This window comes from Camelus bactrianus, chromosome 6 (genome assembly GCF_048773025.1).
Source record: "Camelus bactrianus isolate YW-2024 breed Bactrian camel chromosome 6, ASM4877302v1, whole genome shotgun sequence".
NCBI classification, from domain to species: Eukaryota; Metazoa; Chordata; class Mammalia; order Artiodactyla; family Camelidae; genus Camelus; species Camelus bactrianus.
In genome coordinates, this window is record NC_133544.1 from 51751307 (window position 1) to 51777567 (window position 26261).

At 42.4% G+C, this 26261-nt stretch overlaps 2 protein-coding genes across 9 annotated transcripts in view; one reads left to right on the plus strand and one right to left on the minus strand.

Annotated features, from left to right (window-relative positions):
• Positions 1–19471, plus strand: part of LOC105078474 (C-type lectin domain family 14 member A) — a 36972-nt gene extending 17501 nt beyond the window's left edge. The window contains exons 2-5 of one of the 7 annotated variants that reach the window (XM_074365605.1): positions 2096–2177; positions 3270–3363; positions 4873–4993; positions 17115–19471. In XM_074365605.1, the coding sequence (XP_074221706.1) occupies positions 2096–2177; positions 3270–3363; positions 4873–4993; positions 17115–17168 (351 nt within the window). In that variant the 3' untranslated portion in view covers positions 17169–19471. Of the gene's footprint in view, positions 1–2095; positions 2178–3269; positions 3364–4872; positions 5111–5344; positions 9001–11601; positions 11618–17114 lie in introns of those variants that run through there. The other 6 variants (XM_074365604.1, XM_074365606.1, XM_074365602.1 and 3 more) reach the window with 6 other exon arrangements.
• Positions 19472–19610: 139 nt separating this feature from the next.
• On the minus strand, positions 19611–25471 carry SSTR1 (somatostatin receptor 1). 2 transcript variants are annotated; one of them, XM_045504329.2, is made up of 2 exons: positions 23996–25471; positions 19611–23174 (listed from the first exon to the last, which is right to left on the minus strand). In XM_045504329.2, the coding sequence occupies exon 2, from the start codon at positions 23105–23107 to the stop codon at positions 22043–22045; it is 1065 nt and encodes a 354-aa protein (XP_045360285.1). In that variant the 5' UTR covers positions 23108–23174; positions 23996–25471; the 3' UTR covers positions 19611–22042. The 2 variants fall into 2 exon arrangements, with proteins under 2 accessions (XP_045360285.1, XP_010965339.1); XM_010967037.3 differs by lacking the exon at positions 23996–25471 and having other exon boundaries at positions 19611–23963.
• Positions 25472–26261: the final 790 nt, after the last annotated feature.

Here is a 26261-nt window from a genome sequence, read left to right on the forward strand (position 1 = left end):
AGAAGTGTAACGGTCCATGTGCCCATAAATAGAAAAGAACTGGATACTGGAAAATATTGTTCTGTCTATTACACTTACGTAAAATGAAATTGCATATCATAGACTTAAGCTCTACTTTCTGAAGGCTGAAACAAACATGTATCGACAAGTCTTTGACCATAAAAATGAGGAAAATGCCTAGGGGATGGTGGAAACACAAGATGAAAGGAGCCCAAGTCCTTACAGGATTTCGTGGAGCAGAGCCACAACTCCAGCCTGGAACTCCCACCTCCAGACTGTCGTGGGAGAGAGAAATAAACTTCTCTCAGGTTCAAGCCCCTGTGTCTTGAAGTCTCTCTTTTCAGTAGTTTAGCCGATACTCCAACTAATGTGAGAAGAATCGACAGAGATAATAGCCTTGACTGGAGTTCGGGCTTGTGTAAGGGAGTAGCATTGTGGCATTAAAATAGACAAAAGGAATAGTAAGATACATCTGTTTCTTTCCAACCTGGTCATAAGCTTTGATCTCATAGGAACTAAAGCACAAAAATGTTCCTGTGGAAACAATGTTCGCTTGGTCTCTTCAAGTTCTAACGTATTTCTATACTAAGGGTATTCTTTTGTAGATAGTTGTTGAGCGCTTGATAAGAAGAAACAAAAATATGAGAAATCAAAACTCTGTATCTAGCTATCCCAAAGACAGCAGAATCTCTGAAATAGAGCACACAGCCTCCAAACTGAGAAGGACGTATACCATATTGATGCAGAAAAAAGTTGAGAAGGTCATTCTCCTCATGGAAAAGGAGGTGATGCTCAGGGGAAAACATCCATTGCCCCACTGCTCCTCCAGATGCACAGTGTGCAATGGCCTTAATCTTTTGAACCACTAGTGTTTGCTCTTTAAGTTTTATTTTATTCACATTATTGTTACCATTTCTTTTACTTTTTGCTTCAGGTGGAACAATGGAGAGTGGTTAAGGATTCTCAGTAAAGATATGTATTTCTTTTGCTTTTTCCTTGTAAGCAATTTTCTCTTCTCCACTGTTCCCAGGATGACTAGGGAAGATATTTGTTTCCACAAGTAAGATCATAATTATACCAAACAATTTTTTATACTCCATTTGAATATGGGAAGGGTCCATCTATTAGTCCATTAGAAATATTATACTGAAAGTGTTAACGTTAGAGCAATAATAAAGCAGAATACAATTCTCCTCTTCGTCATAATGAACTGAAATATGCGTCAACCACCGGAGGACTAATATCCCGATCTCCTATCTAGATAAATGTTGGAGTGAAATGAGAGCTTCCAAGAAGCTACATGAAACAATTTAAAATAAAACACAAAATTAGAGACTTTACAATACAATTTGAGGAAAAGTAAAAATGAATATGTTGATGATTAAAAATGTATTTATAACCTGAGTAACTCATAATGAGGTATTTAACTTATTTTAATCTGATTACTACCCAATTTTTCTATTAAGTTGGCTCTATAAACATTTATCTCATTAGCCTCAAAACATGTTCAGGGTGACATCATTATAAGTATGTCTCTAACCGAAATCAGCATGAGGAAAGCACAAAGCGGAGGACAGACTTGCCCCTGCAGCGCCGGGTCGGAGGTGCTGACGGTTGGGGAGACAGTTCACAGGTGGCTGGGAAGGAGGGAGTTGTGGTGGAACTGGCTGCAGAGCTCGGAAAAATTTGAATTCTAGTCCCCACGACTGTGGGGCTTTGGTGTTGAGATATAAGGGGCCTAAGCTCAGCCAGTTCTAGACCAAGTAAAACAGGCACAGGAATCAGAAAATTACTTCCTTTTAAACGAATTAGGAGCTAGACGTGAGAACAGAGCTCAAGTGTGCAGGCACCATGGCCCTGCATATACGAAACCCAGAATTAGACAAACATCCCTCACCATCCCCAGTCAGAAGCACAACTAGCCAGCTGCAGGCCGCCCCCACGGCAGAGCCTAACCCTGAAAACTTGGGGTGAGGAGGAGCAGGGCAGAACGTGCATGTCCTGTGACAGATCCCCACGGGAAAGAAGGGCTGAGGGCTGAACCCACACTCCTAGTTCCTCTCCAAACTCATAATCAACTCGCTTTGCCTCTAAGGGGGACGTAAAAAGCCAGAAGCGTTTAGGAAAAATTCCCTCATTGAAGAACCCAGAGGAGCGAAGAAGTGACCCCTTCCCAGGTAAGTCACCCAGTTTTATAAGCCTCAGCGTTCCCCATCTGTAAACCAGTATCTCCAGGGTACCTTTTAACCCTAACATTTATAGTTTTAAAAAGTCTTTTGGGGGCAGATCTGTTCCCAGGACTGAAGAAGAGAGGACAGCGTCCTTGCAGGTGACTTAGAATGAGGCCGGTGCTCCTGAGCTAAGTGGTGTATGAACTCTATCCCATCACTTGATTTTATTTTACCATATTTCAACAAATATTTATTGAGTACCTACCTTCTATGTGCCAGTGAACAGAATGATAAAACAGATTAGGTCCCTTCCTGCCTTCCTTAAGCTTACACTCTAGTGAAGACAGATATTAAATCAACAAGCACATGAATGTGCAGTTACCAAATGCAATAAGAGCTTTAAAGCAAGGAAAAGTAGAGGGGGGTAATGGTAGAGGGTGGGGAGAACAACCTTCCAGACAGCGGGACTAGCATGTGCAAAGGCCCTGGTGCTGAAATGAACACAGCACATTTGAGACCGTAAAAGACGACACTGGCTGGCGTTTACTGAGTAAGAGCATAAGTAATCTGAGTTGAATATAGACAGACCAGGCAGAACATTATAGAATATGCCAAGGAGCTTGGATTTCATTCTGAGAGAATGAAAATCCAGTGAAGGGATTTAAGCTAGAGAAAGATATGCTCTAATTTATGATGCTAAAAAAATTACTTAGCTGTGTGGAGAATAGATCTGGGGGCATGGATGATCAATACCCCCATGAAGTAATGTAAGCCGTGTGGGCAAAACCACAGAGGAAAGGGCAAGGGTGTCCTTTGGGCCTCTGGAATGCAGCCCAGAGCCCCTGTGTCACAGTCATTATTGGTGAGAGTGCTTGATGTCAAAATGGGTCATTAAACTCAAGTTGGTTGATAACTCATGGTTGGTGAGATGACATTAACCTATCATTTTATGTATTAATCTTAACACTATTTCGTGTTCAATTCAAAGGAAGAGAGGTGAATTTTTATCCAAGGATTCCCCCAAATACAGTTTATTCCAAATAGATGTTTCTAGTTGTTTCATCAAAATGATATTCTTTATGCTCCACCCATTTCCAGCCCTCAGAAAAATCCACTTGAAATATGGATTTTCAAGTCAAATCTTGTCAGTCAGCTCCTCTCCAGCTCAAACCCAGAAGGAACTGGCCAACTGGTAAGTGAACTAATCTGTGCTCACTGTGGAGCTGAGAGCAGTGGGGTCCCCTTGGTGAGCTGACACCCTGGGCAGCGGCTGTTTACACAAGGACTGTGACACTATCCGTGCCCTCCCCACCATAAGCTGTTTCATAGGCCTTGGTGTCTGGGATCTCTAAACATCTTCTCAATATATATCATTATATAAGGCCTTTAAGATTAGAGGAAACATGAGAGCAGTGCTGATGGGGCCAGCCGGACCAGACTGGTGGTCTGAAGTGTGTGTGCTTGGACGAAGCCCCTGCGTCTTGGTCAAAGAAGGGGAGGGAGAACGGTTAGGGAGGAGATGGTGTTTATCTTGATGGCATATTTCAGATCTCTAGTTAGTGACCTTTATAAACAACAACTGGAGGTAACACTGCCTTTTATTTCAATAGCTGTCCCCAAATTATTATCAAGTCACCCAGGACCAAAAAAAAAAAAAAAAAGTGCCTATGAAGTACAGAAACAAAGAAACAAACAAAAATGACAGCCTGTGTTGATGCCTCAGGAGCTGTCCCTGAAGGAGGCTCTGCCAGCACAGGGCACTCCTGAGGGACAGGTAACTCGGCAGTAGGCTCTTGGGAGCCACAGGTGGGAGAGTTACTGACTGTCACTCACAGTCCCGAGACCGCCCCCAAGTAGCCCCTGCTCCATTCAGTCATCTCATTCAACCAGTACTTACCGAGCGCCTCCAATGGCCCAGGCCTCATCAGTCAGGAAAACAAATTTTTTTCTGCAAACACAACTCAAACTGACTTCAGTGAAAAGGGAATTTATGGGTTCATGTGACTCAAAAGTACAGAGTTAAAAAATCCAACTGCAGGCAACAAAGGAGACAGAAGCTCCAGTGGTTTCTTGGAGGATCCATTCTTGGCTCTGTTTTCTTCAGTGTTAGCTGCATTCTCACTAGTAGCTCTCCTTGGAGGGGAGGCCAGGGCTTCCCTGGCAGTTCCAGCCTCACAGAATAAAAGCCAAAGTGGAAACTGAGTTTTCTTTTCTCCACAGTTTGGGGAAAAAAAACCCCATAAGATTGGCTCTAATTAGACCACCATGTGCACATCTGAACCAATCTGACTGAGGAGGGCTGGCCAGTGACCTGTATCACTTTGACCTGTGGAACCTGAATCATGTCCCTACCCACATGGGGCAAAGGAGGGTAGGTTCGGCTCCATTCACATGACATGGGCTGGGGATTAGAAGAATACAAAGAGTGTGGCAGGGTGATTTCCTAAAGACATCTTTATTACAAGAAAGGTGAGAGTAAGGCAGTAGATATCCACTAAGTATTTAAATTCCACTGGCCATTGCATGAAGTGCAGAACAGCCTTGCCCTCACAGTCTGATTGTAGGAGGAGGTTGGTTCCACAATGCGACACCTTAAAGGCTATAATTAGGGTGACCACACATCCTGGTTAGCCAGGGAAGTCAGCATTTACAACCGCTGTCCCAGGGTAATTATTAACAATGGGCCCCTTTCCTCTCAAAGTTGCCCTGGTCTGGCCACCCTAACAGTACCTGATGTGTGTTCAGATGCACCTGGAAAGAAAGGAAAGGGAATGACTAGCTGTGAGAGAGATGGATGCAGTAGACTGGAAAGACCTCATAAGGTAGGTGATGCTTTACCTGAACATCGAAGGATGTGTCAAAATGTTCCAGAGGTGAACAATGCTAAGAGCTTTCCAAGCACCAGGAAAGGCAAGGAGGGATGAACAATCATTTGGGGTACAGGAATTGCTCCCACACCTCTGTGATCCAACAGGGTCAAAGATGTGCAGAGGAAAGGGGTGGAGCAGAGGACAGGAAAAGGTGGGCCAGGTAGCCAGCCTCTGATCAAAAGGACAAATACCACATTAAAATGAAATGAGTTATTGAAGCTTGTAGAGTCTGGAGGTAAGCTAGACTTCCATGGCTTAGAATAGAAAGATAGAACTGTTCCTTTTATTTCTCGTCCCATGTAGCACTCTGAAGTATTCAGAAGTGAATTTAGAAGCCTGTTTCACTTCACTTAGATTCACAACACCTGCTGCTGAAGATGTAACCCAGACTCGAAGGATGAAAAATGTCCTCTGTCAGACACAGACATATGTTACCAGTTTCGATCATATGTCATCTGTGACTCAAGTAATCATGAACGCGAAATGAAAAAACAAACAGTTGTGTTGTATAATATGTTTTCTGCTTATTCTCCTTGTGAGATTCATTATAAAAAAAGGACAGATAGAAATGGATCTATCATAGGGCATCAACAGAGCCAGTACATTTGTCAAAAGAACTGGAAGAAGTGTGTAGTAAGTCCTTCCTGTAAATTGTACCCCAGATATGCTGATTGTTTTGCTTTATTAGCTTCATGCAGCCAAAGGGAAGGTTCAGTCTTTAGTGTTAAATTGTTATGTTCACAGTTTGAGAGGGAAAGGGAAATTGTAAATATGCAGTCTTATCACCTATGAGAATATAGCTTCTTCCTAGTCTTGTATTTCCTAGTCATTATATCGCAATTCTCCATCCCCTCCAGTGAAACATCCTATAATGTCAAGGTTTATTTCATACAAGGCAAATCTGAAAATGAATAATGGAGGTGAATGTATTATAATTTCAAATACTTTATGTATACTAGCTCCTTATTCTCTAGAGTACCTCTGTAAGTGGGTGAGGTTAAATATCTTTATGTAATAGAATAAAACTGAAACATGAGGGTTAAACTCTAATGAATCCTATCCCTTTCTAACTCTGACCGTTGATGGAACAGACATCATGTTGTCTACACGATACCAGTTACTTAGATTAAAGAAAATAATTTGGCCATTAATACAGATAACCCTTGGGGTTTGAGAGTGAGGTTGGTGTCTCTGTTCTCTTTGTGCTTCTGTATAACTGCTCTGTCCTTGAAACTCAGTCATCTTTGCCGTTCACATCAGACTGGCCTACCTTTCCTTTTGGTGACATACTAACCTCCTGGTCTCTTCCCTTCACTCATGGAAGATTTCAGTATTGGAATCTCTGTCATCTCCTCTGCTCCCTTATCATTCTTATTGGTGTCTTCAATGTCCTTGTGAAAAATTCATCCCTTATGTGGCTGCACTGTTCCTTGACCCGCCTCACCTTCCACATCCTTCCCCATCTTACCAGCTACCGCACCTGCGGGTCTGCCCTGGACCTTGTTATCACTGACAGCTGTACTGTCCCCCGTCTTTTGTATCCAGTTTTTTTTAACCTCACTTCCCTGCATTCTCTCTCATTCTCCTCTGCCTCTGTGCTTTGATCATACCAAGTTCTCTAAATCAGCAGTCTTTACTCTTGTTGATTCTTCATGATCTCTCTGACGTTTTTCTTTATTCCATACTCAGCTCTATCATATCTATGTACTTTCAAAAAGTTAACTCTCTTAAGACTTTCTTCCATTTCACTCTCCCCAAAACAACTCTCCCTCTGGTTATCCCACTGTCTTGTTCTGCATTGGCAGCTGAACAAGCCTGGAGAAAAGCATGTACTTTTTGCTGACTGATTCCAGTTTAAACTCATGAGCCTGTATCCTGAATGGGTATTCAGTACTGGTTGGTTATCTTTATACTTTAATAAATGCCCATTTCCCACTCTCCAAAATGAGATTGTCACCCTTTTCATGTATCCCCAAATCGCCAGTCTCCATTCCAAGAGGCAGTACGCACCCGGTGCCCCCTTTCTCACCCCTCTCATTGTGAGATGAGCGCGCTGGCTTCCACCAGAGCCAGGACGGGCGCAGGCTCTCCAGCCCGTGCCTTTGCTGCTCCGGGAATCCCCTCCTGGGGTACTCCTTCTTTTCATCAGTTTATCCCTGTGAACTTAATTACGCCCACTAGTGCAAACACGTTCTCTTGATTTCTTCCTCCAGCTCCTGCCATATTTCTCATCTCTGTTTTGGAGAAAAACTTTGCAAAAGTGTTGACTGTACTTATCTCCATTTATTCATTTGTTTCTTTCCTCAGCCCACTGCAATGAGCCTTTATCCCATTCCTTTGAAACTGTGCTACGTTAGGTCAGCATAGACCCACATTCTATCAAATTAATGGTCACTTAATTGTCCTTATCTTACTAGACTTCTCATAAGCATTTGGCTCCTCTTTACAGAGTCATGTTCCTCTCTAGATTTTCCTCCTTCTTCACTGGCCACTTCCTCTCTCCTGCTCATCCTCTTCTGCTCAGTCTCTAGTTTGTTCCTGGAATACATCGTTCCCATATTAGGTCCTCAGCTGGGGCGCCCTTCCCTTCAGTCTTTCCAGGACCGTCTCCTATAGATCATTTATGTCTTACCTTAAATAGCAGCCCCTCTGAAGAACATTTTCTGACAACTCAATTTTAGTCTCCCAGAAACACTGTCTTATATTACCTTGCTTTATCTCCATGATAGCTCTTAATATATTTATATTTATGTGTTTATTGTCTGTCTCACCCCACTAGAATGCGTGAAAGTAGAGAGTTTGTCTTGTTTGGGGTTGTAGGCAATTAAAAATATTTCTTGTATGAATGAGAAAGTTAACATTGGTTTGCACAGTAGCAAATAATAGTTTTCCACTAACAACTGTACCTTCTTTGCATTTCCATGTTTGTCAAAATGTTTGATGCGATATGGATGGAAATTTCTCCACCCATCCATGAAATAAGATTGGTTTTCTTTTAAATTTAAACTCAAAGAGGGTCTGGAATTCAATAAAGTTTTAGAAACCACTGCATTTCATTTACTTCAATCTCCATTTTCACATACTAACTTAAGAACTGTAATACGAATCCTTTATAGGTCAAGACCCACTCTTTAAAAAAGAAAAGCTCCTCAAAGGCAATGACGGTAGCTACTTTTCAAAGGGGGGGCTTCTAATTAAATCAGACAAATATACCACAAGAATGATTTTGTCTGCCTCAGATTAAAGATTAAATGTTAAGATTTAAACATATATATTCATTTAAATACATTTAAATTAGATTCATTTAAATATAATTCTAGATTATTTTCTATGGCATTGTTTAGTGCAGAGTATTATATTTTTTCCATAAATTATGCTAATACTTTATTTATAACTTTGATTAATCATTTTCTTTAACTCTAGGAACTGAGATGGAAAATGAATTCTGGAAATGAGAAATCGAAAAAACTTGAGTAAATTTTTGTTTTAGTTTTTCTTCAACCAAAGAGTAAATCAACTAAAACAAAATCTGTCAATTATTAATTACACAATTTATGAAATTTAGAATAATGTTTCATGGTAACCTAAAGACTCGTGCCCTTGTAAAAATCTGATTCTATAAAAAAACTGCTCAATAAATATAACAACACTGGGTGCTGCCAGATATCTTTGTTAATGTGTGAAATAAATGTATATTTCTCAACAGCTCCTTTTCATGGCAAAGAATTGCTGATTCTGAGATTATCTATTTATACTATAAACAGGACAATTGATATTCTACCCTAAAGAACAGAGATAGGATTTTTCTAGCCAGTATGGATGATGAGTCATGGTGGTTTCATAAAAAGTCAAATCCCAAGATAAAAGAAAAACACACTTTTAAGGAACTTTTTCTCATAACACTTCAGCTGTGCAAAGTATTATTCACCAATATTACTTGTCTAGGGATGTTAATCCACATGTAGCGGAAATAAAGTGAATACAATCCTTTCAAGCAAGATACTAATTTAAGGATACACAGTTGCCAATTTACTGTCTAAAATTTGTCATTTTTGTAAAATAAATAAAACATTGTTGGGGACAAGCAATTAAAACAAAGATGCAGAATCAGGATATTTACAAAGTCATGTTTTCACTAATCCTTGATTTCTAAGAATATTATTTGAGTTTTTAACTTACTAGACATAATATTAAAATATGTATTTTCTAACTCAGAAGTAACCTTCACCCTCCTACACTGTTGGTGGGAATGTAGTTTGGTGTAGCCACTATGGAAAACAGTGTGAAGATTCTTTAAAAAATTAAAAATAGATGTACCATATGATCCACCAATCCCATTCCTGAGCATATATCCACAGGGAACTCTAATTCAAAAAGATACATGCACCCCAATGTTCACAGCAGCACTATTTACAATAGCCAAGACATGAAAATAACCTAAATGTCCATCTACAGATGACTGGATGAAGAAGTCATGGTATATTTATATAGTGGAATACTACTGTATGTACAACCATAAAAAATGAAATGATGCCATTTGCAGCAACGTGGGTGGCCCTGCAGATTGTCATACTGAGTGAAGTAATCCAGAAAGAGAAATACTGTATGATATCACTCACATGTGGAATCAAAAAAATGACACACATGAACTTATTTATAAAACAGAAAGACTCACAGACATAGAAAACAAACTTATGGTTACCAGTGGGGAATGGGAGTGTGAAGGGATAAATTGGGAGTTTAAGACTTGAAGATATAACTACTATATATAAAATAGATGAAGAAGGTCATACGGTGTAGCACAGGGACCTGTATTCACTGTCAACTATAGGCAGGAGGTCATAATAAGGATAACAGAGGTAGTAGTCATTGTCATCATCACCATACTATTCCCACCAGTCACAATCCCAACCTCCTCAGGCCCCAGCATAGACTCCATTTTTGTGATGATTAATGAACTAAAATATCAAAGAAACATAATCTCTTTTTGCTCAGGGACCTTGTATTACATATGCTAGTCACTTGAGATAACTAGAAAAGATGCAGTAGAAGAGGTTATGGTTAATAATGTTATATACACTTTTTTAAATTTAAATAATTGATGAGGCATGAACCAAGACCCACGAGAGTAATGAAGCACATGGAAAGGAAAGCTACAGAAACTTACACATTTACAAAATCTGATTCCCATGAAGAGAAGTGTCTTGCAGAAAAAAAATATCAAAGAGGAAGAATGTCAGATGATTATTTTCCATCGCCCTTGAAAATGATACCAGTAAGAGAGGGATTGGCAACAACACTCTTGTATTAGGAGATTTACAGAGGGCTTCTGAAGAGCCACTAAACGCCAGGCAACTCATGATGGTATGGAGCAAACTGAAGAACAAGAGAAGGTCCCATACTGCAAAAAACAGCTCCACCACTGATAGACTAACCACAGCACCCAAAATTTCTTCGCTACAAATGCAATACTTTGCTTTGTGAAATCTTTTGAGTCCAGGTGAGGTTCGATACCAGTTGGTGAAACCACCTATGTCAGAATCCTGTGGAAATCTTGTTTCCAACTGATGCCTGGGCCTTATTTTCAAGAGTTTCTTAAATTGGGCATTCGGAATCTATGTTTTTAAAAGGTTTCCTGGGTGTGTGTGTTATGCAGCCAGGTTAAGGAACCAGTGTTAACTCCCGTTAGAAAGCCAACACATTTAGGATTCAGGAATTCATAATAAGTCAATAATAACTTGTACTTTAGAAAAATTAGTTGACCTGTGAGTGAGCAGCGCATGTTGGGGAGATTCCAGAAGACCAGAGCAGGGAGAGAAACACTCAAGAGCTGTGGTCCCAATACCAAAATCAATGACTTCAAGGCTTTGCCTTGTCTTAATAAATCCATCAACGTTATGATATTTGCTGTATGCTTAGAAAACTCGTGTGCCAAGTATTGTTCTGGGTGCTTTACGAATATTAACTTATTTAATCTTCATAACAATCCTATGATATAGGTTCTGTTATTACTCTATTTTAAAGATGAGGAAACTAAAGCTAAGGTTAAGCTATGAAGTCACTTACCTAAGCTATTAAGTGACTGAGCTCCAAGTTCCTGCTCCTGACTGCTTTCAGATGGCTGTTCCTTGGCGCTGAGGGATCAAAGATAAATGGCCCAAAGGGAATCTATAGACTAACAGAAAACAACTGGGAAATCAGGTTCCTGCCGTCTGTGCTTTAGGAAGAGAGAGCAGGAACTGGGTCTTGCCCAAGCAAATCCTGGTTGACCTTCCATCCTCTTCATTGCTACTCACCAAATTTGCAAGAACCCATCACTTGGCTTGCCAATTGCTTCCCCTTGGTTTCCCCTGGGCTTTTGTCTGAAAAAAAAAATGATAGGGAAATTTGAATATATATTCAATTCAGAGTGGAGTCTGTTTTACTTCATTTTAAAATGGATTGTAACCCGATGTTGCTTGTGATGATTGTAGAGATTCTCACTTTGGGGAAGATAGTGCCATAGGAAAAAGATTAACTCTCAGAGGAATTGATGCAGTCATCAATTTTATTCTTTATAGATCCATCCTTGGTTTGCAAATGAGAGAGATGCAGCTGCAGGTGAGAAAGCACACATTAAAAAAAAAAAACTTGGCAGACCCCAGCTTTAAAGTGTCCACAGCTGTTTCAAATTGTGCTTCGCATCTCTACCTCCTTGTTTTGCATGCTACTCCTTCTGCTCATGGATTCAGTGAGATAATTTACAAAAAGAAGAATTTGTAAGAAAATAATTTTTTTATAGTTTAATAAATCAGAGTTTAAAATTTGGGAACAATTTTTTTTCTGAGTTTCTCATCTTTCCTTAACTAGACTCTATTCATTTGAATAATTCAGGGTATTCTATTTAATGGGTATCCTGATAAATGACATGACCTCTTAATTGGAAAGACTGCCAGATAAAAAGATTGAGTTTAATGCTCTTTAATTACTTTACACTATCGTTACAGCAGAACAACTGACTAGTTTATTTAAATAGAGAGGAAAGAAATCCCAACTGTTACTAATGTCCTAAAAGTTGTTTATCATAGTTATGGGACTGAATTAATGTTGCTCATCTAGAATTTTGCCTTCTTAAACTCCGGGGTTTTGTCCTATTCTCATGGCCATTTTAATGATAGTATCTGATAATTATTTTAATGTTTCTTAATTATTTAATTCCTATTAATTAGAACACATTTACCATATCATCATAAGTGGAAAGAAAACTTTCTGGTTTGCATTGTTCTTCACCTATCACTGTCTCTGTGATAGTTCTGTAAATGAAAAGGATTATTCAAGTGTTTAAAAAATCCTGAAAAGACTTATTGTTACTTTGCTAACATTATGAGACATAAATTATTTTTACTCACATTTTTTAATTAAGATATATGAGGCATAAGTGTATAAATAATCTGCTTATAGTGACATAGCCAGTGATTTTCAAAGCCAGGATTCTAAACCAGGCATTCTGATTTCTAACCCCACCTACATAATCACTGAGCTCTGGCATTTCCTTCTTTAGAGCAGTTCTTGACATGGCCACATGTGACGTAGAGGTGAAACTGGCATTTCTCCTAGGCAATCAGATTGTCTCTGTGAGGTATGTGATAACTTCTTTAGTATCTACCAATAATTTATTTTATTTTTTCATCCGTTAAGTACAGACTGTGAGTAGAGTGGTACATTTTCACATTTGATTTTGGTCACTGTAGTTTGTAAAACCTGAGGTAACAGTCAAACTTTTCCCATTTCAGCGTAGTTCATGGAATGGAATCTCTGTGCCATTTAAAAGACCTTTAACTGATGGGGTAGAAGGATCATGTTCTTGGAGTCGATAGGTCTGCCTTTTAGATCTGGTCCTGCCAACCACCAGCTTTAACATGCTGGACAAGTTTCTTTGGTGGTGTTTTTGTTTGTTTCTCTCTCTTTCCTTGCTTTGTAACAGAAATAAAGATTTCTAGTTCATAGGAATCTTGGTGAAGACCAAATGAAATAGCATATATAAAGCACCTAGAAAAAAATGTATTACTTACAAAGGAGGTACTGAATAAATGTTACTTCTCTTTTCTTCCCTGCCTGCCCTGCTGCTATATTTTAAACTCTGGTTACTGACAGCTTTATGTAACTGCCATAAAACCTGAGGGGAACTGAAACTGTCAGTCTAATTCATGCGAGTTGGTTATCTTCATGATGGTATTTCAGGCCCCAAATATGTAGCACAAATACATTTGTAAGCCACAGTAAAACAGAAGGAAATCCAAATATTTGGATGCTATTTTCCTAATCGTTGGTACCTATTTCAGGCTGTGGTGGGCTATCTGATTTCTATTACTTAAAACTGTTTTAAAGCAAACATTTTCCCAATTGCTCATGGTAAAATGTAACTTCAGAGCTGGCCCGACCAAACACTGTACATCACTTCATGTTGTTCATATATGTTCCTAATCTCCATACCATCTTCAGTATGCTTAGCTGTATGCTCTGTATAACATTAAAATGCCTTTATAACCTTATTTTAAAATATATTTAAACAATGTCATTAATCTTGTGGGAATGTAGTAAATTATTACTAACCTGGATTGATGTCTAATTATTCTCATTTTAAAGATATAGAATCTGATGCACAGAATGGTTCATTTTCTTGAGGTCATATGGAATCTTGTCAGTAATATTTATGGATATACTTTGACCTTTCCAAATAATATCATTATGTTAGGTAGTTTAGATAGAAATGAGCACTGGGCAGGGGGAAAGGAAGGGGAGAAAGGAACAATCCGGAACACAAGGAAACTGAGCTGTCAGTTAACCAGAGCACAAGGAACCTGAGCTGTCAATCAACCAGAGCGCAGGGAACTTGAGTTGTCAATCAGTCAAACAATCAATCAGTTAATCAATCACGAAACCAGGATATAAAAACAGGAAAAACAAAGGAGCAGTGCCATTTTTCCTCTCTTGGATTGGCCCGCTCCTGATTCTTGGGCGTGTACTTTTACTTTTTTACTTCACTAATGAAAATCTTGCCTATATCGCGCTTTTTGTCTCTCATCAAAAATTCTTTATTTGGGTGACTAAGAACCAAGGTAATTCTTATTTTCCTTTTCCTGGTAACAATTAATATTCTTTCTCTTTTTATTACATAAATAAAAATAAATTTTGCTCAACATTCATATGTGCTAACATTTAAAGAAATAAAATTTGGTATATTTAAAGTATTTCCTACTTACTTAATACTTAAATATATGACTAGATCAAATAGCAGAATTTTAAAACCTGAATCACTTTAATTTTCTACTTCCTCTTGCAGATAACCTGATATATATATATATATATATATATATATATATATATATATATATCTGATATATAAATACATATAATCTGATATATGTATAGAATCTGATATATACATATATATATATATTTTTTTAATATATATATTTAGATACAGATATATATCTGGCTCCTGAATCTATGCTAGACAGTTGTAAATGGTTCTTACTTAATTTTATTTTTGCCACATAACATACCCTTCATCATCTATTTGGGTAATTGTATATAACTTTTCTTCTGGGAATCCCCCCTCACTGCCCCTCCCACTTCCAGGTGGAATTAACACTCCCAGCTCCAAAAGTAGAGTAGATCACCCAGGCCCAGCCAACCATAATCCCCAGGCCTGGCTGATGGGTTCAGTGGTAGATACTACCAGGATCTGGGATTTAATTTTACTCTACTTACAAGCTAATCAATTGGTCTTTTGCTATTTCATAGATGCTGGCAGAAGACACAGGATTTCCAGGCAGAGATGAAGGACTTTATTACTCGTGGTGCAGCCAGTACACAACATGATTTACATTAGCCCCATTTGTCCCTGATTCTCATGGGGGTGATGCAGTATGAGCCCAAATGGATGCTGTGCTGCAGTCTGGCTGAGGCACAGCTGGGGGACACTGATCTTAGGGAAACCACCACTTTGTAGTAGCAGTAATCAAGCCTTCTCTTTGTCTATGCTCAAGATTGCTTGCTGCAGACACAACCTTGAGAAGTAATCCAGGTAAAAAGTGCCAGAGCCTCATACTCTTGGCATACCCAGCAAAGTGTATGGAGGGTAAGAGACACATGGAGGGGTGGCTCCCAACAGATACGTGATCTCAGACAGCCTAATCAGAGAGAATCGTTTTTACTCTATGTCCTGAAATTTGAACCTGGAAAAATGTCATGTTTCAGTTTCTGCAGCTATCCTGTAATTACACAGGAATAGCCAATCTGAGAATAGAGTCATGGTTGCAAAAGTCAGAGGTAAGAAAAGGAGACTGGAAAAAAAAAAAAAAAGATCGTACTGAGTTATAGATCAAGTACACTGTGAAGCCAGGTCTTCCTCAAGAATTTTCAGTTTTGTGGGCTAATTAGGTTTTCATTGATTCACAACTAAAAGAGTTCTGACGGTTTAGCATTTGACATGCATTGTCTCCTCATAACAGCACTACAAAGGAGGTATTATCCTGATCTCACAGATGAGCAAAATGTACGTGATGAAGATTAACTTCCCCAGCATCACAGGACGCACAAAGCAGAACCACATCTGCTGATGGCAAACTTCATGCTCTTAACACCTAAACTGCTGGTTCTCAAACTTCAATGTACTTCAGAAATACTGAGCCTCACCCTAGACTTAATGAATCAAAATCTCTATGGTGAAGCATAGAGAATATGCATTTTTGTAAGTTCTTGGGTGATGCTGATGCAGAACTTGTGGACCACTTGTTAAGAAATATTTGCCTTAGAAGAAGATGTAATTTCAAGGGTACTGTTGCCTGACGTTCTGATACTGTGTCCTTATTAAAAAATCTTGCTTCTGGAAGATAACACCTGAAGCCTTGCCAGTGATGTAAACTACAGATCAAAAGAAATCCTTTTCTGAGAAAAGCTCTATTGGGAGAAGTGGGAAAAGTCAGAAAGCAAAGGGTCCTAGGCTGGGGGAGGGAGGTGAGTTAGGAAAAGGGAACTTAAAAGGCAAAGGAGGGGGGACAGAGTTTTTTAAGTTCTGTTTCACCAATTATTACCTAAGAAATTCCTTTTTTTGCCTAATTAATTAAGTTGTGTGTGTTCAGATTCCACACAGAGTTTATACATAGGGAGACTTGAGAGTCTTGAAAAAGACAGGCAGACATCTGCTTGATTTGCTAGTTATGGTGGCTCATTGGACATGAAGGAGAATGTTTAATTTAATTATTGACTTTGAATAGACATTTTGCCACTGCTAATAATATTAGCTAGATTAGTGAGTTGTTCAAGGGTTACAGAGACAGAAAGAACACTATTGAGAGTTACTGTTCATCCATGTTCATCCATGTTTGGACAGCCTTTTCTAGAATAGCTATGTCAGTCAGTCACAAGTGTGACTGTGATACTTCCCTGCTTGCTTATCAAGGTTTTTTCTCTCTTTACATTTAAATGGAGTACTAGTTATCTTTTGATATAGGTATTGCTACTGTAAAAGTCAGAACTATTTCTGTATATGATGTTCTACAGTGTTTCCATAATACATCCTCCTCCAAGTAGACTCTGATACATAATAAGTATTTCTTAAATTTTTAAAGCTGGGAGTACTCGAGGTCCCTGTCTGTAACCGATGTGGGCATGTAGGCACTGGGGAGGGGCGCAGAGTTGAATTCCACTGCAGAGATAACATGTTAGCTGCTGGCATTCCCCACTTCTCATTTCCTTTTATACTTCCTGTCCACTCAAAATTGAAAATTTGAATCAACCTGGCTTAAAGAGTTATTTATTTTAGAGTTTTAAGCTAATTATCATTCTGAAGAACTTTAGGAGCATGTCTGCAGTGTCAGCCTTAAGTTAATATAATATTTCCAGCTTTGGGCTGAGAAGATTGAGTTTGATATATGTTTTGATAATAATGAGTATGTTTATCATCAAAGTGAACATTTTGCCAAAGGGCTTATACTTTAAATTGTACTTCCTTTTTAGATGATGCTTTTCTCCATCTGTCTGACAAGCAGATTTTTTGATAGTTTGACCTGGTTACTTCTGTTCACAGGCCTCCTCAACTTTGACATCGTTGCAGAAACACCTTCCTTTTCTTTGTGGGTGAAATCGGAAGCTGGACTGTATCTCATTATCCCTAAGGCAGCCCTTTCAAGAGTGAACTCTATCATACCCTGTCTCCAGATAGTCCACAAAACAGTAAATGATCACTAACATTATCACTGGACCTGCCTTCCTCTCAGTAAACCACATAACAACGTTGAACCTCTCTGCCTTCTTTTAACACCAACAAAAGAAATGTATTGAATGAGCAGCAAGATATCCATCTGAACATGTGGAATAGGTTCTCATGAGCTCAGAGGTATATGGTGCAATAAGAGAGCAGCACAGACTTTGCAGTGCTTTATTTTTAAAGCACACACCACTGTAACGATCATGTAGCATCAGTCATTACAGTTGAGAACCTCACCTCTGATGTGGTGCACGGGGATAAAAACAACCCTACTACCCAAGTGTTTTTTTAAGAAGATTGATATAAATATGACATCACTATTATTTGTTCAGAATAACTTGGGAATATATCACAATTTTTTAAAATGTATCTTCCATAATATTCTCCAGGAGAACTCTGCTTTTTCTCTCTTGCCCAAACTCTATGTTCAGCATTTTTCAATGATCAGGATTAAACTGGATGAGGCATCAAAGATTTTCAAATAATGCTCTTTCCTTGGGATATCATGTCAGAAGATGGCCTGAGAAATTCCACCCTGGAAACACAGAGGTCACCGGTAAGAGAGAGACAGATCACGGACGCTAAACTGATACATGTTACCTCCCTCCATAAATCCTATTTCATTGCAGTCTCTTACCCTGAGGTGAGCTCATCACCTTAGGACAGGAGAGGGCTTGTTGCCAGCCTCCAGGCAATGCAGAAAGGCTGGGAGATCGCGTGAAGTGGTGGGGGTGGGGGTTGCACAGAGATTAGCTAAATTCTTTTTCTCCTGCCTCAGCACATCAAAGGCTAAGATTAAAGGACGCAAGTCCTATGCCTTTTCCTCTAGTGTAAAGGGTATGCGAGGTGTGTGGAATGTTTTTAGTAAACGGGGTTGACAAAGGTAAGGAAAGACGCAAGAGACTTGAGACAGAACCACAGAAAAGGTTATCAGACAGAGGAGACCCAGACGTTCACTCATCTAGAGCCGCCCTAGATCCCTCCTAGTCACTGAGCCAAGAGGCTCAGCATGCGGCTGCCTATGGCAGGGCCACGTCACTCCTTGGCAGAGGCGGGGTGGACCCCCAGCTGGGCGGCTGTAGGAGAACCACGGAGGACTGTGAGAAGGCTGCAGCCTCCCCAGCTCGGAGGTCAGATCACAGGCTCTGGAAGCTGCAGCTTTCAACATATTGCAGCCAGAAATCATCCAGGCTGACAAACAACCTATTCCCAGAGAGCAAAGGGCAGACAGGGTGCCTTTCCCTGAGGACCCCACCTCACCCCCTCCTCCGTTAGGATGCATGAAACCTCTTCCCAATATTCACTCTAAAGCCATTTTAGAGGTGAAAGAGGAAAAGGAGGCCAGCCAAGAGACTGTCTAAACTTAAACAAAATTTTGAAATTTTCTGAAAATGGCTATTTAAATTATCAGCTCAATTGGATGTTTGAATATTTATTTAATAGTTTTTTCTCCCAGCTAACCAGCTAGAAGGGTCTTGGAATAATGTTTAGATTAGACAAAACCAAAAGAACAAATGTTTTCTCTGCACATCTAAGTTATGAATTCAATTTGCCACTTTGCTATAATTTTTAAAAATAATAATGAAAAGACAAAAGTCTAGCTATCTTTAGTTGTACTGAAATAACATATGGAACTCTAAAGCCTAGAGTTAAAGGCATTTGAGGTATTTGAAGCCTACACTCCCCATTCTGGTTCTGGAATCACTGTTTAGAAAATGCTCGTTTTTCTTTATTTTGCTGTGAAAATAAAACCACTCTAAAAAAAAATTAAGTCTGTAAAAAACAAATGAACTCCTCTAGTACCTTATTAAATTCTTCCAGGGATAGAAATGGGCATCATTGAACAAAGCGTAAAATGTCTGTCTTCTTTTATTTTGAAATCTGATTTTTATATTTCCTTTACCCATTGACCTCTGAAACATCTTTAGGAGATCACTTTTTCCCCTCTTCCATTTATCTTTCCCTGGGATGTAAATTAACAATTACTTAGTTCCCACAACAAAGTCTCAGGTCATAAATGAGGGCAGACAGTAATTTAATCTGTGAGAGACTGAGACATCATCTAGTTAGTTTGGTGACAACAGCAAACCATAAAGAGTGCAGCCAAGTACGCTGCTTCCTATTCAGATTGACTCAAAGTTCTCTCTCTGAACTAACAACAACAACAAAAAAATTCAAGGTATAACCTCAGTCTAAAGGTAATCTGAAAACTTTCTTCTTAAAATCTAAGTGAAACATAGAGCAACCAAGCCAATATGCCTGTGTGTTTAAGTAATCTGTTGAAACAGTAAAATTCAAATGGCAAATTCAGACAACTTGCAACAACATAATACATTTGTTTATTTAGTTATTATTACAGTGGTAACAGATTAAGAGCACTAGATTCATGTCCTCTTAAGAGGATAATGATCAAGATTTTGATTTGTAAATTTCACTGTTCTTAACCATTAAAAATCTGTTTTCCAAAGGAGTAGTAATATGCATTATTATTAAATGACAGATCTAAACTTTCAGATTTATGACCAAAGCATATTTGTGCATTAGTTCAAACAAAACGTTAGGGAGCATTTTAACTCTTGCTTACTGCTTTCAGGAAAGCACGATCTTCTTGAAGTAACTATACACAAAACATGTTTCCATAGTGATTGCAACCATTGTGTATCATGTCAGTGAGGGAGCCTGAGAACCCCAGATTTAGTATTTCCCAATTGTAATACACTCTGGTTTACTTAAACAGATAACCAACAAACATGTATGTAGTGCCTACTATGTACACTCCAGCATACTAAAGCAATACAGGAAATACAAAGAAGTAAAATGACTGGTCCTTGCCCTACTCAGGCTTCCAGTGTAGCTGGTCAGATTAAACAGACACAAATTACTCTACTTTCACTGTCTTTGAAAGAAGTGATGATGTTAACTAGATTGTGTGTTAGAATCACATATGCCTGAAACTAGAGGAGGCAGGGACATCCTCAGCACTGATTAAAGTCTGTCTGAATCAGATCTCTAAATTTCAAGTTTGAGGGCTGCCTCAACCCTCATATCTTGAAATGTTCTAGCCAGTCTCACACCTGTCACTGCTAGTGACTGCATCTGGCGACTGTCTCATGGACTCATGACAAGGGAGCAAGATAAACAAATATATATAGTATGTGGATCTATTATGATTTGAATATATATAGTATATAATATATATTCAAATCATATATAGGTGATGCTGAAAGCTAGGCGTTCAAGACTTTCCACTCTGCATGGGAGAAGGCTAACCCACATTATCATTTATTGTAAGACAAAAGACTACATAAGAAAAGTGTGAAGAAATCTCCAAACTTCACTGGACACAAGCAAAAAATAGAAAGGCTAGAGGAAGGGATAAGTAAAGAGGGCCTAGCAAAGAGGAGAAGTTTTGAGGGGGCCTTGAGGAGAGAGCTTTCCCCCACTGCCACCGCCACGCCACGCCCGCCCAAGCCCCCGTGTCCTCCTGAAGAAAAGGCCCTGGACTAGGAAAGTGGAGAAAGGGAAAGCAGAGACACGTTTTTCAAATACCACAAATAAATAAATAAATAAATATGTGAAGCAAGAAAATAACTTCTTAGGCACCGCTTGAAAGACAGAAGCCCTCAGGGGCCTGGCGGGCCGCGCTCTCTAGCCAGCAGGCGGCAGCACTGCGGTCCAGATTGGCCAAGCGAGACTCGGAGGGCGTCACCCGAGGTCCTGGCCCCGGTGCCCCTTGTTTCTCTTGGATCTGCACCTGCAGAGCTTGGGCGAGGGAGAAAGCCTAGTGTAGCTGCAGCCACGCACCCGGGTGGCTCGTGGGGAAGGTGCGTCCTGTCCTGCCTGGCCTAACGCGGTCCAGCGTCCCGGGAGTGCCCAGAGAATTGGTCTTTGAAATCAAAAGCGCCGTTTGTGAACCGGGCGGAGGGTGGCTTCCATCACAAGCCCTTCTCCCCCTTCCCAAATCCCGGAATCGTTAAGAAAAGAAAAAAAAAAAAGTTGCTTGTTCTCAGCTCCCTTTTGCTCCAAAGGCAGGGTTTGGATAAGGGGTTGGACCGGGGTTCGAAGCGCGGGACCGATTTTACTAAGCACCTGGCTCCGCTCTTGGTGGAGTGGGGGTGGAGGAGCTCGGGGAAGGGCGCGCCTTCACCCGAGAGTAGGAGAAAGACCGGCCGCCCAGGTCCTTCCCAAGTCCGACTTCCCTTAAAGGAGGGCTGAGGAGACGGAGAGCGGTGGTTCTTGAGACTCCTCTAGGGGCGTCAGTCAGAATCTGGCGAGCGAGGGGGCGCGGCAGGGCGGGGCTGAGGGCGAGCTGGGGACTTGCCCTGAGGGAAATCCGTGGTGGTGGCCGTGGCTCAGCTTAAACAGAAATAACAACTGGCGGGGCTGAGGGTCGGGCTGAGTCGGCGACATTAATAAATCCCTGAACTGCACCGGCAGGACGGGGCTGAAAGACCAACATCGCAGAGTGGGGAGCAGAGAGGGGTGCAGAAGTGCAAGCGGGGTGGAGGAAGGAGCGAAAGTAGGAGACCGAGTTGAAAGGGGCCCGGAAGCCGTCCCTGTTTATAAACAAAGCGTCCGACTCTATCTTTGTCACGCGTCTCTCCCGGGTTCTTCACCGGAAGCGCACAGTGTCCTAGCCCCACTTTCCTCATCGCACCCTGACGCCTGGGACACTTTCATCTCTCACACCCGGCCCCTCTTTCTCCTCATCCTCTCCTCTTGGCGCAAGGATCCTGCGTGGCCTGGGCTCAGAGAGTCGTGATTCGTGATGTGCAGGTGCCATTACGGAAGACGCCGCCGGACTCCAGATTCTCGGGCTGGAAGTCCTCCACGCTGTAGGCGCGGCTCTTGAGGGCCGTGGCGTAGTAGTCGACTGGCTCTTCGGCGGCGTTGTCCATCCAGCTGAGGCAAAGGATGCGCTGGAAAGAGCGCTTGAAGTTGTCAGAAAGGAAGCCATAGAGGATGGGGTTGGCGCAGCTGTTGGCATAGCCGAGGATGACCGACAGCTGGCTCACCGTGGCATCGTCCTGCTCTGCGAACACGTTGACCAGCTGCACCACGTAGAAAGGCATCCAGCAGATGACAAACACCATCACCACCATCATCACCATCAGGGTGATCTTGCGCTCCGAGCGCTTGCGCTGCTGCCAGCCGGCCTTGAGGGCCACCATGCGCATTTTGGCGATAATGAGCACGTAGCACAGGCAGATGGCCCCGACGGGCAACAGGAAGCCCATGAGAAATGTGTACAACACGAAGCCCACAAGCCAGCGCTGGGCGGGCTCGGGCATGAGCATGTTGCAGGCCACCGTGCCGTCACTGTTGGCCGCCGTGCGCGAGAAGACGACGATGGGCAGAATGACGAGTAGCGACAGCACCCACACACCCAGATTCACCACCTTGGCCACAGTGGGCCGGCGGTAGCGTGCTGCCTTGATGGGGTGCACCACGGCCACGTAGCGGTCCACGCTAAGCACAGTCAGACAGTAGATGCTGGTGAACATGTTGACTGCGTCCACGCTGAGCACGAGGCGGCAGAGCAGCGCGCCGAAGGGCCAGTGGCGAAGTAACGTGGAGGTGACCAGGAAGGGCACGCTGAGCATGAGCAACTCATCGGCGATGGCCAGGTTGAGGATGTAGATGTTGGTGGCCGTCTTCATCTTGGCATAGCGCAGGATCACATAGATGACCATGGAGTTCCCACACAGCCCCACCAGGCACACCACGGAGTAGATGAAAGAGATGAGGATAGCGCTGCCCTGGCCCTCGCTCAAGGTCCCGTTCTGGGACGCATTTCGCCCCGGCTCCTCCATCCCGTCTGCAGCGCCGGCCCCGGGGCCCCTGCTGCCGCCGCCTTCGCCGCAGCTGCCTGGGCTGGGGCTAGGAGAGGAGGGAGAGGAGGCGGTGCCATTGGGGAACATCTCAGCTGATGGGGTCCAATGGGGCTGCCCGGGCTGGGGCGTTCTCCTTGCACCCCCGCCGCTTGCGCCCTCACTCCGCACCCCGGTGGTCTGCCCGCAGTTCACTGCCACCCGGCGCCTGGGGGAAGCGCTCAGCGGCTGTAGGGAGCGCGGCTCCACCCGCGCCGGCCGGGCGCATCGCCCAGCGGAAGCCTGCGCGCACCCGCTTGCCTCTCCAGGGCGCCTGGGCACACGTGAACGCAGAGAGGGGAAGCCGGGAGACTAGAGCCCCGCGCGGCACAGCCATTAACTGCCGCAGCTGTGGGCTGGTGAATGATTAACAGGCACCAGCAGCGCGTCAGCAGCTACGAAGGGGGGGGGGGGGGGGGCGGAGAAAAGGAGGGAGGAAGGCGACTTATAGGTGGTTTATCACCCTCACCCAATTCTTTCCTTCCCAGTTTTGAGCTTCGATCGGCTAGAGCAGTTGCTTCAGGGGTTCCCTGCAGCACCCCTTTGCCCATCCCTTAAGGGGACCTGGGGGGTTTCTCTGCTTTCCTGGAGGGTGGGTGGGAACAGAAGGTGTAGATTCTGTCCCATCCCACCCGGCTCCTGTCCAAAGCAAAGACTGAAGCAGACCCCAGGCACAGATGTACGGAGTTCATCTCAGTTTCCCTCAGTTGCTGCCCCGCCCTGAAGGACCCCAACTCCACTCCGGTCCAATCGTCCAGGGCCCTAAACTCCCACCTCCAGCCCCCGCCTGCCCTGCCCCTCAGACCAGCCGCGGAGGCCTCTAGTCCTTACCCAGGGCGCGCTACCTCCAGAGCGACGCGTAGATGGCCCGTGCAAAGTGCCTGTGCTTGTCTGGTAGCGCGGTGACGTTCTTCGCGCGGTCCCACTCCTTTCCTTGGGCGGGACCCCAGCACAGGCGCCCACACAGATACTCTGAGAATCGCTTAATCTGACCCTAAGCCGCAAGCGCTAGATCGAGGAAGGATAGCAGCCTTGCGTTAGGGCTTCTGCGTTACAACCCCGCAGCTCTTCGCGGGCTGGTGTGTTCCGGAGCCTGAGAAAAACCATTGCGAATCTTTTAATAAAGCTTGTAGTGCCCAGAGCCCCCTGCGTCTCCCAGAGGAATAGCGAGTGCAAAAAAGCGGACGCGGGGCTGGGAGCACGGAAGGAGCCTGAGCCTTCGCCCTCTCCACTCCCCCACAACCCGCGGCGAGCGTGCCAGGCGCGGTATCGGAAATCCATGCAGGTGTTCACCCGGGATGGATACGGCTGTGCCGCTCGGCGAGGCTCCGCCCGCGTCCCTGCTGTACTTTGTACCCGGGAGAGTTGGCGGCCCCTGGGGAGGAGCGTGTAAAGGCCTGGCAGTAGGGATGCTAGCTCTTCTAAACTCGGTGGGAGCCGGCTGTGTAGGTAACCAGACCTGTCACCAGCTCCAGGAACAGCAGGACGACCTTTTAAGATTTCAGCCTTTTCTGAGGTCCCTGGATGTGTGTCCCAGCTCCAGTTCACGTGTCTAAACCTTTAAGACAGAAATTAATGTGGGCATGCCTAAAACTCGCTGACTTCATTTAGGAATTGAATCGTTTCTGCGTTTAAAAAAAATGTTCAATTGCCATGATTTTTAATGACCTCCAAGACTTTCCACCACCCCTAGCCTGGACTCCTTTTGGCTTGCCAGCTGTTTCAGTCCAAAGAAAAATCACTCCATCTAGCTCCCCTACTCCTTTTCAAGATCCCCTTAAGTCTTTTTCTGAAGGATGCCTGTTTCCAGGAAGAGTGACCTGAAAAGCCTAGTGCCTGGCCTCTTTCCAATTCAGCTTTGTGTCCAGTTTTTTGTTAGTTCTTCCTCTCAGCCAGGCGGCACCCGCTGTTCTGTGAGTCTCAACTTTCCTCCCATTAGTACAGTTTCCACTAAGGAGAGGCAAACAAACAGAAACTAAACCCCTCACCAAGGCTATTTGTATCAGACAGTCTGAAATGCAGAAACTGGAAAAAGAAAATGTATCATTCCTATAGTCCCCTTGCTTACCCAGGTAACCACTTGTATGTATGTGTTTTAGTTCTCAAAAACTAAGTGCTCCTGAAAGGCAAAGAATAACTTCTGTAGCGTGTTGATTATAGCAATCAGAGATAAAAGAAATGACAGACTCTCATAGGAATGTATGCAATGGACACTGAATTATTAATGAGAAACACACTAGGAAGAAATTTGAAATTTTCTAAGACCCAAGCTGCTTAACCCATTGCTTTAGCTAAACAAATTGCTTTATCTTAAGTGGGATGTGGGATTCTTGGTTAGTTGTATTTCATGTTCTTAAAGATTACAGCACATATGGGGGGAAAAAAGAATGTTCATCAGGTTTTTTTAAAAAATATGTTTTTTCCCCCAGAAGAACTTTTTACTAGCCAAGCTTCATAGTGATTTAAATGCCTCTTTGCCAATCACTGACTAAAGACACCTGGCTATTCCTCAGGGGGTTGACATTTCAACAGTCTTCATCTAGATGCCTCGGCGTCAGTCGTGGTTGCTCCAGGAGAGGGGGTGATGGGAGCTGGTGAAGCACAGCTCTGTTGTTCAGGAGCTCATGTGTTCACTTTGCGCTCATCTCAGGGAAACCACTTCTCAAGTTAGTGGTAGGCCTCATGAACAAGAGAAGGAAACTTAGCACCTGACGTGGACATGATTTGTTTGTTTGTGAAGTGGTTTCCATAAAGAATTTTCAATCCGTGAAAAGAGACTGACAATAAGATACCACCTCACACCCGCTAGGGTGGCTATAATAACTTAAAAAAAAAAAAAAAAAAGAAAAATAACAAATGTTGGTGAGCACATGGAGAAATTGAAATCCTTATATATTGCTGATGGGAATTTAAAATGATGCAGCAGCTTTAGGCTGTGATGAGTCCTCAAAAATTTAAACATAGAATTGCCATATGCCCCAGCAATCCCACTCCTAGGTGTTTACTGCCCCAATATAGGTATTGGGGGTATTGAAAATAGGTATTCAAACAAAAACTTGGACATGAATGTTCCTAGCAGGACTATTCATAATAGCCA

Coding starts and splice junctions, on each gene's coding strand:
- SSTR1 (XM_010967037.3), bottom strand. CDS start 23,215: ATGTTCCCCAATGGCACCGCCTCCTCTCCCTCCTCTCCTAGCCCCAGC.